This window comes from Peromyscus leucopus, chromosome 2 (assembly GCF_004664715.2).
Source record: "Peromyscus leucopus breed LL Stock chromosome 2, UCI_PerLeu_2.1, whole genome shotgun sequence".
Classification (NCBI taxonomy): Eukaryota; Metazoa; Chordata; class Mammalia; order Rodentia; family Cricetidae; genus Peromyscus; species Peromyscus leucopus.
This window is the reverse complement of record NC_051064.1, coordinates 111,127,216-111,148,353: the sequence shown is the minus strand read 5'-3', so window position 1 is coordinate 111,148,353 and position 21,138 is coordinate 111,127,216. Positions and strand designations below refer to the sequence as shown.

The following is a 21,138-nucleotide window of genomic DNA, read 5'->3' as shown; positions in this document are numbered from 1 at the left end:
CTTGTTATCTACTTCTTTTATCTTAAATTAATCCATTTCTATAAATCTATACCTTGCCACGTGGCTCGTGGCTTACTGGCATCTTCACGTGCTGCTTGTCATGGTGGCGGCTGGCAGTGTCTCCTTCCGCTTTCTTGTTCTCTCCATTCTCCTCTCTGTTAGTCCCGCCTATACTTCCTGCCTGGCCACTGGCCAATCAGTGTTTTATTTATTGACCAATCAGCACACATTTGACATATAGACCATCCCACAGCACATGAATTTAATTTTTATTTCCTCAATTCTTCCTTTATGTCTCTTTTTTTAATTAAAAGAATTTTTTTATTCATTTTACATACCAACCACAGATCCCCCTCTTATTCCTCCTCCAGCTCCGCCCTAGCCTCCCCCTCATCCCCTCCTCCAAAAGGGTAAAGTGTCCCATGGGGGGTCAGCACAGCCTGGTAATTCAGTTGCAGCAGGAACCAAGCCCCTCCCCAAGGGTGAACAAGGCGTCCGACCATAGGTAATGGGCTCCAGCTCACGCACTATGGATAGATCCTGATCCCACTGCCAGGGTTCCCTCAAACAGACCAAGCTACACAACTGTCTCCCACTTGCAGAGAGCCTAGTCCGGTCCCATGCAGATTCCACACCTGTCGGTCTAGAGTTCAAGTTCTACAAGCTTGGTTCAGTTGTCTCTGTAGATTTCCCCATCATGATCTTGACCCCTCTTGCTCATAGAATCCCTCTTCCCTCTCTTTGACTGGACTCCCAGAGCTCGGCCTGGTGCTTGGCTGTGGATCTCTGCATCTGCTTCCATCAGTTACTGAATGCAGGCTCTATGATGACAGTTAGGGTATTCACCAGTCTGATTACTGAATAGTCCAGTTCAGGCACCCTCTCCACTATTGCCAGTTGTCTAAGCTGGAGTCGTCCTTGCGGATTCCTGGGAATTTCCCTAGCACCAGGTTTCTCCCTTACCCCGTAATTTAAGTCTACATGACATCAGACTTCTTTATTACTATTTATTTTTATTATCATATACATTAGGTTTCATAATGTCATTTTCAAACAAAATTTGTTTTGTTGTTTCTCTTGTCCTCATCCCCCTTTCCTCAGAATTATTTTAATAATGGAATTATTTATTGGCTTCCCCCACCTTGAACTGTGCCTCATATAGTTCATGCTGACTTCTAACTTTATGACCAAGGATGACCTCCGCTTCCTGCCTCCATGCCGTGTGCTAGGATTACAGGTGTACACCACCTTACCCAGCTTTTAGTTTGCAGATTTCAAAGTCTTTTTTTATTTGCTGCTCCCTTCTTGCAAAAAAGAATTCTAATTTTTAAAGTTCACATTATATAGGAACACATAAAAAAGAAAAAAATTTTAGGTAGCTTCAGAGATGGTTCAGCAATTAAGAGCACTGTCTGAGCTGGGCGGTGGTGGCGCACACCTTTAATCCCAGCACTCAGGAGGCAGAGGCAGGCGGATCTCTGAGTTCGAGGCCAGCCTGAGCTACCAAGTGAGTTCCAGAAAAGGCACAAAGCTACACAGAGAAACCCTGTCTCGAAAAACCAAAAAAAAAAAAAAAAAAAAAAAGCCCTGTCTGCTCTTGCGAAGGATGGGTATTGGGTTCCCAGCACCCACATAATGACTTGAAACTGTGGGTAACTCCAGTTCCAGGGGATCCAGTGCCCTCTTCTGTCCTCTCCAGGCACCAGGCACATGTGCAGTGTATACATATTAGAATCTGACACCCTCACACAGACATATATGCAGGCAAAACACCAGATGCATATAAAATAAGTAAATAATTAACAAATCTATCATATCTAAATTCATTAACAATATATTATTTTTTAAAAAGTAAAACCAAATAAATAAATCTTTTAAAAAAAAGAAAAATGTCAAATTTTCCCAATTGTACCACTTAGAGTTCATTAAAATGTTAGCATAGTGAACATTCTACTTGTCATCCTGTGTATAAACTTAGAATTTTACATGGTCCTGTATGATACATGTTGGGTTTATTGCACTATACATGAAAATCTATTTTTATGTATCATAATTAGTTCTTTTTCTTTTCTTTTTTTTTTTTTTTTTTTTTGGTTTTTCAAGACAGGGTTTCTTTGTCCTGGAACTCACTCTGTAGACCAGGCTGGCCTCGAACTCACAGAGACCTGCCTGGCTCTGCCTCCTGAGTGCTGGGATTAAAGGCGTGTGCCACTGCCGTCCCGCAATTAGTTCTTTTTAAAAATTTATTTTAGATTTTTTTATTTTATGTGTATGGGTATTTTGCCAGCATGAACTGGAATTATACTTTGTGTGTGTGTGTGTGTGTGTGTGTGTGTGTGTGTGTATGTATGAGTGTGAGCTGCCATGTGGGTGCTGAAAATCAAACCCAGGTCCTCTACAAAAACAAGTGTTTTTTTTGTTTTTGTTTTTTAAAGATTTATTTATTTATTTTGTGTATATGAGTGTTTTTTCTGCATGTATGTCTGCACACCAGAAGAAGGCATTGGGTGCCATGAGATTATAGTTACAGATGGTTGTGAGCCACCATGTGGGTGCTGGGAATTGAACCCAAGACCTCTGGAAGAGCAACCAGTGCTCTTATCAGCTGAGCCATCTCTCCAGCTCCCCCATAATTAGTTCTTGATAGATAAAAGTCACCTGAAAGCAATCAAAAAGAGGTACTCTTAGGCAAGATTAGGTATTTATTTCATTGTTTGAAATGTGAAGTCTTTTGGGATCTCACTATTGACTTTAGATTTTAGACCAAGCAGACACAGTTACAGTCGCAGCCACAGTTCAGAGCACACATCTGAGAAGGTGATTAAAATGGGCTGAACTAAACAAAAGGAGTCAGGGCCTTTAGGCTGGCATTCCACTCCGGTTAAAGCCACAGAGGGAAAGGTGAGCACATCGTCTAAGTCCCTTACTGTAGGTCTGAGGACTTCTTAACATCTGACTGTACTGTGGCTAGTGTGCCTTGTGAAAGGACCAGCATTCCCTAGGGCCTTCCGGGGCTGGAGCAGAGCCAGGGGCGTGGCCCCAGGCATGGCACCGGGACCCGGAGCTGCAGGACCACCAGGCTGCCATCGTGGGCGATGACTTCATTCTGTTTTCGTCCGTAGGATGCTTCGTGGCCGTGTGTATAGGTCCTTAGCATGCTTTTTAGCACATTGTACTTGTTTGCACATATGTGCCATGACTTATTAATTGGCCTCTTAGGATGACTATCAGATTATATTCAATTTTGCAAGTGCAACATTGCTGTTGTAAATTTCCTCTTGTGCTTCAAGTACTAAGTAGTGTAAATAATTAAGGGCAGAATTGGGTAGTTAAGTGTGTGCATTTTACATTTTAGTCTAGCTTGCCAGACTCCCACCAGAAAGAGGATTATAATTTGCAGTCTTACTAACAATTCAAGAGAATAATTGCTTTTTTCTCTGCACCTTCTCCAATACTATATTGGCTTATTGTATAAAAATCTTTGCCAGCTGAGTCAGAAAATGATAGCTCCCTACTGTGTTTTGAATGCCTTTCATTATTGAGTGTCCACTGTAAAATAAGTCCTCTGTGAGGACTTAGTTCAAAGGTCAAATAGAAGATTGGGTCAGAGATTACCTACTGTGGAGTCTGAGGTCGGCCATGGATCCACCGTGGAGGACTGCCTTACCGGGGTTAACAAAGAGGTGCTGGTTCAGTTTTGCACTGTGCTTTGAGCTGTGCAAGCTTGGGCCTCTCCTGCCCTCTCTAATTCTGAACTCCTTCCTAACTTATCCCTGTCTGTCCGGGCCTTCCCACGATTGTCGGGTTCCTCAGTGTTTGCAGCGCTGGAAAGCGCGAGTCCGGACTCTTTGTCAATTAATGCATTTTCCACTTAGTGGAGGCAACCTAGCAAGAGGTTGTGTTTCCGTCTTTGTCTTTCTTAGCAGTACTCCACTGGTGTTCTTGGAATTTCGTCCTCAGTTTTTGTCCTGTTCGCTTGCAGCAGCCCGGCTCCCCGACATTCACCCCGCTCAGAAAGAGCTTTTCCTCCCGTGAGAGGCACTTAGGACTGCTTGGTAATAATGGTCTCCAGTTTTGCAACTGCATTTTTTTTCCTCTCTTTCAACTCTTACCCACTTTCACTCCCGTTCCAAATGAAAATGTTGTGAAAGCGTTCCGGGTTTGTGAGAAGAGGGTCAGGTGGTTTTGGAAACGGTCAGCTCACATCTGTTTCAGGGGAGGGTTAGTGAGACCACAGGGATCCCGTGGGCATTTGGAAGGTAGAACTTCTAAATCCTTGCTGGGTTTCCCTGCTGTATGTAACTCAGTGCTGTCTGCTCCTGGCAGGTCTGCGAGGCACTGTGCAAGCAGGCAGACGCATCTAGAAGAAACCTGGCTAGAGGTTTTCAATCTTTAGGACTGAGGGGAAACGTACCCATGACTACTGAGGAAAGTGGGTGCAGACTGAATACTCTAGATCAGCTACTTTGCTGTAAGACCTGTGGTGCTTGCTTTCTGGTAGGCTGGAGGGTGATAAGAAAGAAGTAATAAGGAAGGATAATTTTCTCTATAAGAAAAAGACTAACACGCCCAGCGGACTGACTAACGAGGTAACAGTCAGTGACGAGGACATAGAGAAATTTGACCCTACTCTCTCGGCTGGTAGGGTTGGAGTATTGGTGTAACTGCTTCAGAAAAAGTTGGCTAGTTCTTTGAAGAGTCAGGCGGCACCTAATGATTCAGCAGTTTCCTTCTAACTACCCAGCTAAGAGAAATTAGAGCTTTTGTCCACATGAAAATGTGTACACAAATGTCTACAGCAGCATTACTCGTCAGAACCAAACTGTGGAAACAACTAAAAGAGGGCTGGGGAGAGAGCTGGGGAGAGGAGTGGGGAGAGGGCTGAGGAGAGGGGTGAGGAGAGGGCCCAGTGGGTTAAGTGCTTGCTGCACAGCGTGAGGACCTGGTGAGATTCTCTGAGCACCCGTGCACAGGCAGGGTGTGGCGGACATCTGACGTCCTGGTGCTTGTGGGGAGAAGACTGTGGGTCCTGGGAACTTGCTGGCTAGAAACAAACTCAGACATAGAGCTCTAGGTCCAGGGAGACATGCTGTCTCAAGAAGGTGGCAGCTGGGCACAGTGGAGCACGCCTTTAATCTCAGCGCTCGGGAGGCAGAGGCAGGAGAATCTCTGTGAGTTTGAGGCCAGCCTGGTCTACACAGAGTTCTGGAACAGCCAGGGCTACACAGAGAGACCCTATCACAAAAAACCAAAAAGTGAAAATAAAAAAGAAGCAACGCAGAAAAGCAGGAGAGAAAGCCTCAGCCTCTGGCATCCACGTGAGCCTGCATGAGTGAACACCCTTCTTCGTGTGTGTGCACATCCATGTGAGCCTGTGTGAGTGAACACCCCTCTCCCGAGTGTGCACAGCAGACACACAGACACACACATGCACACACTACAACAATACCGGAAATAAACAGAAGAAGCCGCATTCAGTAGACTGTCCTCTGACCACAGCAAGGAGAGCAGAGAGTGTCCTGCTGATACGCACGACCCTTGGGCACATGCTGAGGAGACAGGCCGCTCACCAGAGAACACACCATATGGTTCTGTTTATAGGAAATGTCCAGAATGAGCCGGTTTACAGAAACAAAGCGGGTTTGTGGTTTTCAGAAGCTAGTATCAGAACATGGTGACGGACTGCAGAGGGTGTAAGTTTACATGGGAAAATGAGAATGTTCTGAAGTTGGTGATGTTGGGTGGCGCACTGTACGTTAGTCACTCTCCCCATCCGTGACCACACACTTGAGGCCGCAGTTTAAGGGGAGAAGGATTTATTTTGGCCATGGTTATGAAGGGCACAGTCTGAGCATGGTGGGAAGGCCTGGTGGCAGGATTGTGAGTCATATCACATCCGAAGCCAGGAGCTTCTAGCAGAGAAAGAGGTGCTGGTGTTTAGCCTGTTTCTTTTTTTATTTGGTCTGGGATCCCAGCACATAGGATGGTGCCACCACATGGGGGGGCGGGGGTTCTCTCCTCAGTTAAACCTCTGGAAACACACTCACTAGACAATCCTAATTCCTGCCAGTTGGTAATGAAGATTAACTGTCATACACATCTTAGAGTGTACCCCAAAAAAGGTACACTGTATTTTACCAAAATATACCAAATTGTGTACTGTAACAGTGAATTTTGTAGGATCTAAATTATAACCTCAATTCCTGTTACACCACACAGAGAGAGAGAGAGAGAGAGAGAGAGAGAGAGAGAGAACGAGAACACACAAGTGTGGGCCGTGGTTCTGCACACATAGAAACAGGTTGGGGTGTGGTGTCAGTTGACATAAATCCCTCCTTTGAGTGTTGAGTATTTCAGGTGATCTTTACAGGGTCTGAACACAGTGAACACTTTTTTTTTTTTTTTTTGGTTTTTCGAGACAGGGTTTCTCTGTGTAGCTTTGCGCCTTTCCTGGAACTCACTTGGTAGCCCAGGCTGGCCTCGAACTCACAGAGATCCTCCTGGCTCTGCCTCCCGAGTGCTGGGATTAAAGGCGTGCACCACCACCGCCCGGCCACAGTGAACACTTTAATCTCTGTTTGTTAAGGGAATGAATAGGAAGGAAGAACCCTGGACATAAAAAAAATATGAAAATATTACTGCAGGGATGTTAAGTCTGAAATGAAGAAGAAGGGAAACAGAATCTACAGGAGACTCAAAAACTAACCAGTTCCAGAATAAGCATAAGAAGATTAGCATGTTGTCTATGTATCTGTAATAGCCCAGCCATAAAATACAATGAAAAGTATAGTAGTAGCAGAGCACTATAAAATGCCTAAGAGTAAATGTGTATAGAAGTGTGACTGGGTGTAGTTACCCTTGATTGTAATCCTAGGACTACTTGGGGGGCTGAGACAGGAGGATTGCTGCAAGTTTGAGATCAGCCTAAGAAATTGAGTAAAACCTTGTGTCAAAAAACAAAACACACACACACACACACACACAAATGTAAAAAATAGTTTTCTTTATAGAATAATAAAAGGGCCATATGGACATGCTGAGCCATTCCTTAAATCTCAGCACTCAGGAGGCAGAGGCAGGAGGTTATATTAGCTAGAAAAGTCTTGTATAACACTAGAGGGACCAGCCTTCATATTATACATCCCAGGGGCTCAGGAGAGAGAACTACCAATGGCGAGGCCTATTTTCAGAAGATAGAATCTCAGCACACCGAGCTCTATAGTCCACTTGCTTTAATCCCTCTGGCATAACATCCTTGATACACAATCAGTTCTGTTCTCGTGCCTAGCTCCTTTCTTGCCTGATTTGATTTCTCTCTGTTTATCTACTGCTCCCTCTAAGTTCTATCTTAATTCTCTTATCTTAATTCTGCCTCATCTAGGTCCTTTTCATATTGTTCTTACCCAGCTAGGACTTCCCCATCTGACTCTTCCCCATCTTCCATCTCGTCCACATGTACTCTGGTCCTCTGTATTCCTCTCCATTCTGTCTCTCCGTTCTCCACGGTCCACCTAACTCTCCCAGGAATCCAGTTATAAACCCAAGCAATAGCAAGCCCCTGGTCAGCAAGGTACCAGGCTTGAATTCTACAGGGTCATAAAGGCAGGTAAGAATTTTCCTCAGGCAGTGACCACCAGGCTTTCTTTTACAACCCAAAACGGGAGAGGTGAAAGAGGAGGTCACCTGAGTGCTAATGACTGGGTAGTATATGAAAAGGGGGATCTGTGTGCTCAGTCTGCATTCCGAGAAGTGGTTAGGTAAGAAGTTAGGGATCTATTAGTAAGGTTGTATAAGAAAGGAGCGTCTCACCCTAAATTGCACAAGAAATAAAGCTATCCGCCTGACCTAGGAGACAGGTGTTGTTTCGTATGGCCTTGGATGCTTGATAGGCATTTAAGATAAATACACTGTTAGGAGTTCTTGGAAGCACACAAGAAAATCACTGTAGGAACCAGCCAATATATATATATATATATATATATATATATATATATATATATATATATATATATATATATATATAAAAGCTAAAATATCACCAAGACTCCTTCAGCCGTGGCTTGACCTCTGGAAAAGTCCTTGACTTTTCCAAGTAGTAGCTTTTGTGATAGTAGCTGAATTCCATGACGTTTTCCTGCGGCTTGCAGCAGAAAAGTAGGTGATCCCCAACTCTTTGATTAGGTTCTCATTATGTAGCCTAGGCTGTTCTAGAACTCATTTTTTTTTTATTTATTTATTTTTTTTTTATTTTTTTTGAGCTCAGACTGGCCTTGACTCTTCAGTCCTCTTTCCTCAGCAGGATTACAGGCATATGCCTTACATTAATTTCCCACCTCCATCCTACTGGATTCAGAGTGACTCTATGTAGCCCTGGCTGTTTTGGAACTTGCTTATGTAGACCAGGCTAGCCTGAACTCACAGAGATCCATCTGCCTCTGCCTTTTGAGTGACAGAGTTAAAGGATTGCACCACCATGCCCAGCCATCACATCCATTTTTAAAACTGTGTGTGGAGAAAAAAGATGGAATTCATACCAGCTGTGATTTTTTTCTTTAGATGATAAAACTAGAAATGATTTGTATTTTCTTCTTTTTGCTTATCAATATTTGCTAATTTTTCTATGTGTTTCTTTTCTAAAGAAAAATATTTCAAAAAAAATTGGCTCCCTTTTTAAAAATTAATTTATTTTTGAATTAGTTTATGTGTATGGGTGTTTTTGCCTACAGGCATGTCTTTGTACCATGTGCATGTCTGGTGCCCATGGAGGCCAGAAGAGGATGTTGGATTCCCTGGAACTGGAGTTCCAGATGGTTGTGAGCTGCTATGTGGTTGCTATGAATCGAACCTGGGTCCTCTGGAAGAACAGCCACCTTTTAACCTCTGAGTCACCTCTTCAGACTCTGGTTTTCTTTTTCTTTTTTTAATTAGAAATTTTATTTACGGTTAGAGTCTGTGCCTGTGTGCCTGATGTGGGGGAGGAGCGTGTGCTGACACCCCTGTGGAGTCAGAGGATCTGTGTGCACAATGTGGGGGAGGAGCGTGTGCCCACACCCCTGTGAAGTCAGAGGACCAACCTGTGGGGCCTGCTCTCTCCTTCAACTTCATAGCGGGTTCTGGGGATTAAGCTGGGGCACCAGGCAAGCACTGAGCCTTCTGGCCAGCCCCTGCTTCCTTTTAGAGTGGCATGCGTGTGCCGCTGTCCTCTCTCATTGTCCACCCTGCCAACTGTGCCCCTCTGCTCCCTTTTATTGGATGGCTTTGTCTGCAGTACAGAATGCTGCCAGCCTGTGTTCCGACCCCCTCGCCGCTGCAGTCTGGGTGCCTGCAACAGAGTCTGGGGCCATTTATGTTTCAAGAAGGTGAAGAAAGTGGAGTAGGAACAAAGTGGGATGTGAAGAAGAAGGAAAGGAAAAGGGGAATCTGTCCTCCAGAGATCGCTGGGATGTCTTCTGTATTAGGTCTGTCCTCCAGAGATCACTGGGACGTCTTCTGTATGAGGTCTGTCCTCCAGAGATCACTGGGACGTCTTCTGTATGAGGTCTGTCCTCCAGAGATCGCTGGGACATCTTCTGTATTAGGTCTGTCCTCCAGAGATCGCTGGGACGTCTGCTGTATTAGGTCTGTCCTCCAGAGATCACTGGGACGTCTGCTGTATGAGGTCTGTCCTCCAGAGATCGCTGGGACGTCTGTATTAGGTCTGTCCTCCAGAGATCGCTGGGATGTCTTCTGTATTAGGTCTGTCCACCAGAGATCGCTGGGACGTCTTCTGTATTAGGTCTGTCCTCCAGAGATCGCTGGGACATCTTCTGTATTAGGTCTGTCCTCCAGAGATCTCTGGGATGTCTTCTGTATTAGGTCTGTCCTCCAGAGATTGCTGGGACATCTTCTGTATTAGGCCACTGCATTGCTGAGATCCAACATTAAGAGGCAAATTGAATATTATTTACATAGTTCCTTCTACTAAGCAGGAATTGAACTTTTAAAAAAATTTTGGTTTTAGAATCACTTTAAGTTTTGATTGTAGGGAACCAAAATCAGGAGTTAAGGAACTGACTTTGGATCAAAGGCCTGTGTGCCCACATTGAGGCCGGCCGGAATGACTCTCAAACCACTGGGGCAAACAGGCTCTTTCACCAGAAGACACTGCCATCCATGCCTTTGGCTCCATCTTCCCATCTACACAGCTGTTTCTCAGAGTTGACAGATGGGAGAATTGTTGCCCTGCTTTCTTTCTGACTTCTGAGTAGAGATCCTACTGGAGTCTTGGGACTCTGCCATCCCTGCTGCTCACATGTACCTGTTAAAATACTTACTTAAAGCCAGAGGAGGAGACATAAGATAACTTCCTGTGTTCCTTCTGTTTCCAGGAAGGGGAACAGTTCGTGAAGAAAATCGGTGGTATTTTTGCCTTCAAAGTGAAGGATGGCCCTGGAGGCAAAGAAGCCACCTGGGTGGTGGACGTGAAGAACGGCAAAGGATCGGTGCTTCCCAACTCAGGTCAGTGCCGTAGTGACTTCACTTAGACAGTGACAAGTTCACAGGGCTTTCGGCTGGGGAAATCAGAGTCCGCTTTGGTGTTCCCACAGACACCTGCGGTAGAGGTTACAGGTCCTTGAAAAGAACTCTTCTACCCTTGGAAGAGATGGAGGTTCAGACCACCCCTGCAAAGTTGGGGGGGGGCTCCACACAAGAGATACTAGTCTTAGACTGGGTGTAGACACATCTGGCTTGGATTTCTGGCTTGGTCACTCCAATTCTGACTTTGGTCTAGTTATTCAACCTCTCTGAGTATATTAGTAGGGTTTCTATTGCTGTGATGAAATACAGTGACCAAAAGCAACTTGGGGAGGAAAGGGTTTATTCCATCACAGTTCCAAAGAACAGTTCATCATCAGAAGCAGTGAGGGCAGGAACTCAAGCAGGGCAGGAACCTGGAAGCAGGAGCTGATGCAGAGGCCATGGAGGAGGCCCCGTTACTGGCTTGCTCCCCGTGGTTGCTCAGCCTGCTTTCTTATAGAACCCAGGACCACCAGTCCAGGGACAGCACCACCCACAATGGGCTGGGCCCTCCCCCTTCAATCACTAATTAAGAAAATGCTCCACAGGCTTGCCTGCAGCCTGATCTCTTAGTGCCATTTCCTTTATCGAGGGTCCCTCCTTCGGATGACTGCAGCTTGTGTGGGTTGACTTAAACTAGCCAGCACACCAAGCTTCAGTTGTCTTACCTGAGAATGGCCATAAATATTGCCTGTTTCACAGAGTGTATGTGAGGCTTGAGAGCATTCTCTCCTGATTAGCTTGAGATCTCATTATCCAGGGCATGGTGGATGACCTCGAGAGATCTGGCTGTGTTCACTAGCTCTACTTTCTCTCATCCAATTCTTTCTTGAACCCATTCCATCTAGCTTTTGTCCAGTCTCTCCAGATTTGTTCTTGCTAAGGTCCCTAGTGACTGCCACCTTGCTAGATGCAGTTCTTAGTTCCAGCCTTCATATCCCGTGTCCAGGGATGTTTTGTTTGTTTTGTTTTGTTTTATTGGCTGCTCATTTTGGCCTGTCTTGATAATTTCTCCATCTCCTCAGTTCTAGGCATCGGAGTGTTGCAAGGCTTAGTTCTGGTTCATCCACTCCCTGGGGATCTCATGTAGCCTCGTGTTTTAAAAACAACTGGCTGATGACTCCCAGGTTTATATGTTCACCATGGCCCCAGCACCATATCCAGAGATGTCTGCATAACTGTTTAGCTGACAAGTGTCTGTGGACACCTGTCTTCGGTCATTTTCTACTGCTATAACAAAATATCGCAGATTGGGTAAATTATAAACTAAGTTTAGTTGGCTCCCTTTTTGGAGGCTGGAAATCCAATACTGAGCAGCTGCGTCTAGTGAGAGGGCTTTCTTACCCCGGTGATCCAGTGGAAGGACAAGGGAGGTGGGCTAAACAGGAGAGACGTGGGAGCAGGACACTGACCTTTTTCAGGAGCCTACTCCAGAGGTAATAGCCTATCTGTTGCTGAGGGCAGAGACATCATGGCCCTCAGCCCCTTTAAAAGGCTTTACCACTTAATACTGCTACACTAGTGTGGTGATATATTGTGTACCCTAATAAACTTGCCTGAGGATCAGAGGACAGAACAGCCAGCCACTAGTTCTTATCTCTACGAAATCCTCAGCCTAAAGAGAGTTGAGTTCCTGTTTCCTCACACCTTATATACCTTTCTCTGCCCTGCTATATAATCCTGGGATTAAAGGCGTGTATGCTTCCCAAGCAAAGACATGAGATCTCAAGTGCTGGGGTTAAAGATGTGTGCCACCACTGCCTGACCTCCATGTCTAATCTAGTGGCTGGCTCTGGCTTTGTCCTCTGATCTTCATGCAAGTTTATTAGGTTACACAATATATCACCACACACTGGAACTAGATTTTAATGTGTTTTAGAGGGCACATTAAGCCATGTCAAGCCAGGTGGTGGTGGTGCACGCCTTTAATCCCAGCACTTGGGACTCAGAGGCAGGCGAATCTCTGAGTTCAAGGCCAGCCTGGGCTATAGAGTGAGTTTCAGGACAGGTTCCTAAGCTACACAGAGAAACCCTGTCTTGAAAACAAACAAACAAACAACAACAACAAAAAAAAACCCATGTCAACACCTAACAGATACCGTGTGTGAAACAGAACTCGGGCCCTGCTTCCCTGGGGCATGTGCTCCTGTGGTCCTGCCCTCTTCTCAATATCCTGTGTTTTCTTAGTTCCTTAGTCCAAAAGCTCTGAGGTCATCCTTGGCCCAGTTCTTTTCATACTCCATGATCCCATCTTCTCCCACGTCCCGCTGGATCCGAGCTTTGTGTCTGTTCCTGTCCTTGTCCCTCACAGTTCTTCCTGCAGCAGCCTTATGATCAGAAACCAGAGTCAGATTTGTATCCTCTGCTCAAAGCCAGCCTTCAATTTCAAGCAGAATCAGTTTCAGTGACACCACCAGATGATCTGGCCAGCTTGTCTTGCTGTGGTCTCACTCTCTTGCTTTAGTAACTGGCCTCCAGCTGTAGCTTGAGCATAGGGTGTTGTTCTCACTTGGGAACTTCTGTCCTGTCCGCCTGGAACCATCTTCCCCAGAGAGCTTCATCGCCTCGTCTTTGCCCAGAAGTCTCCTTCCCTAACCACACTTACTGTTGTTTTCTGACTTAGGTCTCTCTCTAGTGCTTATGGCTCTCATTTGCTGCTGCTCTCCCACCCCGAGAGTCCATTCTGTGAAAGCAGAGTGCTGCCATGAGGACCAGCTCAGCAGCTCAGGGATGGAGGGGGAGCCATGGAGTCTGCGAACTAATCACTCAATTTGACTTTTCTATTTGAGGGAATAAAACTTAATTCTCTGGGGACTGCGAAAAGGAAAACACACACACACACACACACACACACACACACACACACAATCTCACACTCACACACATTCACTTTCAGGGTCTTTCTTTCTCATCTCTCTCTTATCTCTTTATTTCTTTTCTTACCTCTATCCAGATGTACCCCTTCTGTGTGTGTTCTTAATTTTTCCCTTACAGCCTATATATCCCAGCAAAAATCTTTGAAGCAGTTTAAAAATTACAATGTGATTGCATTCTATTTTTCAAGTGAATGATTACAATGAATACAAGTAAAAAAAAAAAAAACATGTTTTCCTATGCCTTATATGATTAAACATTTTACCTATTACAGGTGAAAAATTATTTCCAAGAACCCACATATATTCATGTCCAAGCAACTTGGTATGGATTAACAGAGTGTAAGCAAGCAAGGTATTTTTTTCTCAGCCAGTTCTTTTCCTGAGGCTGCATTTTACAGCTACAAGGAAAGGATCAATTGCTTAATTATTTAAGAGGTAATCATAAAAAAATCTTAAAAGATCACAAATCTAAACTTCTATATATGAAAAACAGTCAGCTCTACTTTCAGTCCTCAGGGTGCATGCCTATTCATCAGTTCTTTTTTTTTTTAATTTCTTTTTTTATTGAACTTTATATGCATTGGTGTTTTGCCATGGATGTCGGGTCCCCTGGAACCGGAGTTATAGACAGTTGTGAGCTGCTATGTGGGTCCTGGGAATTGAACCTAGGTCCTCTGAAAGAGCAGCCAGTGCTCTTAACCATCTCTCCTCATCAACAGTTTTTTATATCAGGAAGCAGAGGGCAGGAATGAGTACAAGGAATTAATAATCACTTTTGATCACCAACCCATCCTAGCAAGAAAGATATGTCAGCTAATGATAACTGGGCTTTCTTCGTTCTTGTTTCTTGACCTCACCAACTCCCTCACTCAACTCTGCGCCTCTGTAAACTTGAAATTGTTCCCTAAGATCTTCTACTTCAAAGCCAGTAACCAAAACATCTTAACCTAAAGTCATTATTTAAATCTTTGTTTTAACTGTGATGCTCATCAAAACGTGTTCATTAAGATTAAAAGAATTTGAGCTAGCCCAACTTCTGGGACACAATTGTTCTTCTTAGTCATTAACCTAAGCCACGCAAGAGGAACTCGGAAGTCCTGGCTGTGTGGCACTTCCTTGTTCTCGTTTTCTGTCCTCTGCAGCCCCTGCTTCATCAGAGGCAGGGACAACACCATATCCTACCTTTACCTATATTAAGTTTCCTTCTAAACTAACCACTATCATAATCCCTTATTATATTTATTAAAAAACCCTTAACCAAAATTCTGTTTATACTGTAAAATCATTGCTTCAGTTAAAAAGAACAGCTTAGGAGGAAATCGTCTTCGTAGTAATCCACAGGTAAAAATGCCCAGCAGAACGGGATATTTCCATGAGGTAATCACACTACATTACAGGCAGTGAGGATTCCTGCACACCCATTCACACCACGCCAGATACCAGAGAAAAACGGCAGTGACAGACATGCAAAGACACAGCAGGAGCAGAGACACCGTGGGTCTGAAACCTGCGGGCCTTGCCTGTCCGAGATTCACCCATCAGTGCTTTGCTTCCTGGTTGGCCGAACTCCCAAAGCTCGATTGCCACCTGCTGCTCCCCCGACAGGGCCACTATGAGCAGAGCTTTTGTCCCTTAGGCCACTGCTGCACCCGCAGTAATTCAAGTAGCACATCACACGTGTAGCCCTCAGCAGTGAGAACAGCGCGCAAAGGAAGGCACGAGTGGTGCTTGCTGCAGAAGTCATACTGCACGGGAGCTTCCTCTGCTCGAGAGAGTCTGGTACTTTAGAAAGATGAAGGGCCGGGGTCAACTTACTAGAGATTTTTAAATGCCTTGATGTGGGGTCGGAGAGATGGCTCAGAGGTTCAGAGATTGGCTGTTCTTGTAGAGGACTCAGGTTCAGTCCCCAGTACCTACATGGTGCTCATAGCTGTCCATATTACAGTTTCAAGGTATCAGACACCCTCTTTTGAGCTCTGTAGGCACCAGGCACACATGTGGTACACAGACTTAATGTACAGCCCAAACACCCATACACAGAAAGTACTTATTTTTTAAATTAAAAAAAAGCGCCATAATAGAAACTTTGAAAGCTGTTTGATATATTATAATCAAATCATTACAGCTTTTTTTTTGTTTATTTTTTGTTGTTTGTTGTTGTTGCTGCTGTTTTTGATACAAGGTCTCTCTATGTCTCACTGGCTGTCCTGTAACTCACGATGTAGACCAGGCTGGCTTTGAATTCACAGAGATCCATCTGCCTCTGTGTCCCGAGTGCTGGGATTAAAGTTGTGGACCACCACACCAACCTCATTAGAGCTTTTTAAGAAAAAGTGAAGAACTGTGCTTCAGAGTATGAAACTGGTGCTTGTGGATGCACTAGTCAGTTCCAATGCTGTGATGATATAAAAATGAAAAGAAAGGTTTGTTTAGCTCACAGTTTTCAAGGGCAGCTGGTCGATACATGCTGAGGAAAAATATCGGGGTGGGAGGGCATGCTAGACAAAAGCTTCTCACTGCGTGCCAGCCTGGGACCAGAGAGCCAGGAAGGCACCAGGAACATACTGTACCCTCAGAGAGACAGCCACAGTGGACGATCTCCTCTGATAGGCCCCGCCTCCTAGCAGCCCATTCAGCCATGGACTCATCTGTGAAAAACTAGTGAAGTTTGAGCCCTCACAGCCCAGTCACCTCTCAGTAGTACCACCAGCTGGGGATCAAGCCGTTACCACGTGACCTGGCAACACGTTATAAGCTCGAATAGGCCTGACGAACTGGAAAGGAGTGAGCAGGGCCAGAGAGAACTAACCGCTGCCCAAGCACTAGGATTAAAGGCATGGGCCACCATATCCAGCAGGAGTGGCAGTTAGAACATGAATAAAGGCTCCGAGTTACTTAGAATTATATTTCCTGACAGATGCTAAAGTAATCTTCAGAGTTCTCCTGTGCTGTTGGTTGGTTAGTCATGAAAGATGGTTTCATGGTTTGCTTATAGAAGGCTATTGAACGATGTCGGAAAGGCCCTGCTCCCTGCACGGACACCTGCGGTCTGGTCTCCCCATTTCAGGTGCCTTTTTCCAGACCTGAATGGGGGTAACCTGGGGCAGGGTCATTGCTGCTAAACCTGACACCTGTTGGCAGCCCGGAGTCGTGTTGAAATGTGGGCTTAGCCTGTAAAAGCCACCACTGGAAACTGCCAGTTCCCCTTACGTCCACAACAAATGCCCGTTTGTTAGATATTAGCTATGGTAAAGCCTCAGTAACATGTCCTAGTTTGAACTGGCATTGCGAGGAGAATTGCTAGTTCTTCTGGTGTGTACTTATCGTCAGGAGAGTTTTGTTACTGTTAAAAAGTAAGGTTTATACTCGTATTTTGTTCATCTGCTTTCTAAGAGTGGTAGTGGTATACATATGATTATGTTAAACACTTGTAAATGTGTTTTCCATCATCTTTTCTGGCTTCTTGGATGCCTTCTATTACTTTCTCTCTGAGTTCCTTCTCTCCCTTGACTTCTTTGAAACATCTCACATAGTATCTCTTCAGAAGTAACTTCTAACACAACGAGTTATGTAGCTAGAGTTTTCCTGCCTTGCCTACAGTCAGGACAAATCTCTCTCACCCGCCAGTCCCACAGCCGCTCAGACCCAACCAAGTAAACACAGAGACTTATTTTGCTTACAAACTGTATGGCCATGGCAGGCTTCTTGCTAACTGTTCTTATATCTTAAATTAATCCATTTCTATAAATCTATACCTTGCCACGTGGCTCGTGGCTTACCGATACTTTACATCTTCCTTGTCCTGGCGGCTGCTGCAGGCAGTGACTCCTTCTGCCTTCCTGTTCTTTTATTTCTCCTCTCTGTCAGTCCCGCCTATACTTCCTGCCTAGCCACGGCCAATCAGTGTTTTATTAATTGACCAATCAGAGCAACTTGACATACAGACCATCCCCCCAGCACAGCCAAGTGCAGACCATCTCAGACACCTGCATTCAGGCCCGTGGTCCTAATCATCCTCTATGCAGACCTGCTGGGTAAAGCCACAAGAAACCCAAGAACGGGCTCCCACAGGACATACAGAACATCCCACAGCAGTGTTATTTCCTCATTCCTTCCTTCTGCCCTAAGTTACTGAGTTCTCACCCTGACCCTTCATGGACAGCAGGGTAGAGAATGCCTCTGGGTCTCCCGTCCCCAGGTATATTATGATGAGCCTTTGGAGGCTCTCAAGCCTGGGTTCAGATCCTGGCTCAGTCTCTTAGGCAAGGTACATTCCTTCCCTGCATCTAATTGTCTCCTCTAGAAAATGGCTGAAGGTAGTTTCTGTCAGTATGAGCTGTTGTGGGAATTAAATGAGATACAGGGTCTTAAAGCACCTAGCATCGTAAGACTTCATGAATCAATATGTTAAATACTAATTTTTCTTAGATGCAGCCACTGTGTGATCTTAGGCAAGTCATTTGATCTCTCTCACTTGCATGGGGTTTTTATAAAGTCAGAGGAGACAGAGCTGTCCATGCTCAGCATGGTGAGATCTCAGTAGATGTAGTCAGAGGAGACAGAGTTGTCCACGCTCAGCATGGGGAGATCTCAGTAAATGTAGTCAGAGGAGACAGTTGTCCATGCTCAGCATGGAGAGATCTCTGTAGATGTAGTCAGAGGAGACAGAGTTGTCCACGCTCAGCATGGAGAGATCTCTGTAGATGTAGTCAGAGGAGACAGTTGTCTACGCTCAGCATGGATGTAGTCAGAGGAGACAGAGTTGTCCATGCTCAGTAGATGTAGTCAGAGGAGACAGTTGTCCATGCTCAGCATGGTGAGATCTCTGTAGATGTGGTCAGAGGAGACAGAGCTATCCATGCTCAGTAGATGTGGTCAGAGGAGACAGAGTTGTCCATGCTCAGCATGGTGAGATCTCAGTAGTCACTGCAGAGCAGATGTCACTTCCCAAAGCCACTGGGAATGACAGAATCAGGTCCAGCTGTCTCATTAGTTAGCTCCCCCACTCTCCACCCCCTACCTGCTTGCTCTTTGATATTAGGTATTTGCAGCAGGATTTGATTTTCTAGGCAGTAAATTGTCTTCATTTTGAAAGTTTCAGGCCTTTCGTCTTACAGTTAGAAAATTGTTTTGGCAGCTCTAGTGGAAATGGCCATTGAATGTCAGTCCCCAGTGTGAAAGCTTCTCTTCGTCTTGCTTTAGTTATTTAGTAATGTGGGCGTGCCTTTTCTAATGCTCTGCCCTGTCTTTTCTTCCCTTCCTCTTTTTGAGACAATCTCACTATGTACCCTGGCTCTCCTGGGATTCGTTAGGTAGACCAGGCTGGCCTCTCCCTCCTAAGTGCTGGGATTGAAGGTGTGTACCACCATGTCAGGGACCTTCGTTTTTGTTTGTTTGTTTGTCTTTATTTTTCCCCATTTGGGTTTTTTTTTTAAAAAACAAAACAAAAAAACAAACAAACAAAAAAAAAAAACAGGGTTTCTCTATGTAAAAAAGCCCGGGCTGGCCTGGAACTCACTCTGTAGACCAGGCTGGCCTTGAACTCACAGAGATCCGCCTGCCTCTGCCTCCAAGTACTGGGATTAAAGGTGTGGACTACCATGCCGAGTAAGCCATCTTCTTTCTCTCTCTCTCTCTCTCTCTCTCTCTCTCTCTCTCTCTCTCAATTTTTTTCTTCTTAATTATGTGTTCATGTGTGTATCTCTGTGTGGGTATGTGTGTGTCAGTGCCTGCGGAGTCCAGGATCGTGGATCTCCTGGAGCTGGAGTTACAGACAGCTTGAGGTATTACTCAAGTATTACTATGCATCCCAGCCAGGCTTGCCTTGGTTCTCACTGTCACCCTGGCCTGCTGAGCAGTGATGAGAGCATCCATCCAGTCAGGGCAGTCTCCTGCCTCAGCCTTCTGAGTGCTGGAGTTACAGGCATGCTTTGCCAGTCCTGGCCCCTGTCTCTTTTCTTCAGGTCCAGATTATCTGAACAGTTTATTGTCTGCTCTTTATTTGTGACACCCTCTTCTGGGGACTTGGGGACATAGGGACATAATAATAAACAAGACTGAGGTGGATCCTGCCCCCATGAAGTTTCTCATTCTTTGTACAAATACAGATAGAAAATCTATACAAGTACATAATATAGTCTTAGATAAATGTAGTAAGTAAAAGGTAGAGGGTCGAAGGTACCTTGGTTGGGGAAAAGGCCAGCTTTTATTTGAACTAGTCCCTTATAAGATGAGGAGCCCACTATTGGCCCTGTTCCGCTGGCTGATTGCCTAACACACTGGCTGCTAAGGGGAGCTTGTCCATTCTGCTGGAAACCTCTGGCTGCCCATGGTCCTCATGGCTAATTCAACAATGGGATGTTAATCTTTGTGGTCCAGGCTTCTTCTATCATACTTAATGATACCCAAATGAATACTCTTTAAGACACTAAGTAACAGACAGTTAGTATAAAAGGTTAGAAAAAGATGGAGAAATAAAATGAGGGTAGATGTTTCCTCCCGCAGTTCTACCATCTAGTCTAGGAAGTGGCAGATTATGGACCAGGTCTAGCCCACCGCCTGTTTTCTTACTCTGTTTCACTTGGGTAACTTTTATTGAAGTCTAGCCTGTGGCAAAGGGCATAGCTCTGAAGTACTCTCTTGATGAATATTTGCAGAATAATACACCTCCCAGATCAGGAGGCTTCAGAATGTTGCTGCATTCCAGCATTCCAGAAGCCTCCCTAAGGCCTCTCCTCATACCATCCACCCCAAAAAGGAACCTTGTTGCAGATTCTGTCACCACAGATCGAGTGTTACTTATTTTAGGAGCTGTTGACGGAATCATCCCGTAGTTGTTTTTACGTTGGCCTCCTGTTCAGCAGTGTAGGATGCGGGCAAATGATGGCAGGCAGTGAAGGCTCTTCTTGACTGCTCGTCTTGACCATGCCCAAACCCCAGCATTTACTTGTTGTAGGTTGTGCCTGCCTTGCCTTCTTCCCAATTTAGGTCTTAAGAAAGCTGTTCTGGACATTTTATCACATCCTGGGACATTTCTTTGGGGTGGGAGTGTTAGGTCATAAAGTGCGTCACCATCAGGGTTTTGCTATAGTGCCTGTTTTATATTCAGTTGCCTCATATTTTTTTATAGTACTTGGAACTGGCAGTTTTTTTAAAGTCATGTCTATCAGGCTATAATTTATACTCAATAAAATCTACCAAACAAAACAAAAACCCTTTAGGCTGGGCCATGCTGGCATACACCTTTAATCCCAGCATTTGGGAGACAGAGATAGGCAGATCTCTGTGAGTTCAAGGCCAGCCTGGTCTACCTTGAGAGTTCCAGGGTGACCTTGCACATTTGCATGTGTACGTTCAAGTGCACACATGTGGGGTCCTGATCTGTCACTTTGCCCTGGCTGTCCTCGAACTTTCTCTGTAGACCAGGCTGGCCTCAAACTCAGAAATGCACCTGCCTCCACCTCCTGAGTGCTGGGACTAAAGGTTTGCACTGCTGCCCGGCTGCACCCAGCTTTTGTGGGTGCTGGGGATCCGAACTCAGGTCCTTGTACGTGTGCAGCACCCAAGCCGTTCCCCAGCCCCTCCCCTACCTGCTCGCCGCTGAGTGGTAGGAATTCCTTCAGTGTTCTGGACACAGATTGTAGATCCGTGAGTTGTAGGTGTCTTTCCCCCCCTCTGACACTGCTTTGAGTTTTTTGGGGGGAGG

The 21,138-nt window shown here is 45.2% G+C and overlaps 1 protein-coding gene across 2 annotated transcripts in view; it reads left to right on the top strand.

The window, feature by feature from the left end:
• Scp2 (sterol carrier protein 2) overlaps positions 1-21,138 on the top strand; it is an 89,331-nt gene that overhangs the window by 62,987 nt on the left and 5,206 nt on the right. For both annotated transcript variants that reach the window (XM_028888562.2, XM_037202786.1), the window contains exon 14: positions 10,368-10,497. In XM_028888562.2, the coding sequence (XP_028744395.1) occupies positions 10,368-10,497 (130 nt within the window). The remainder of the gene's footprint in view (positions 1-10,367; positions 10,498-21,138) is intronic.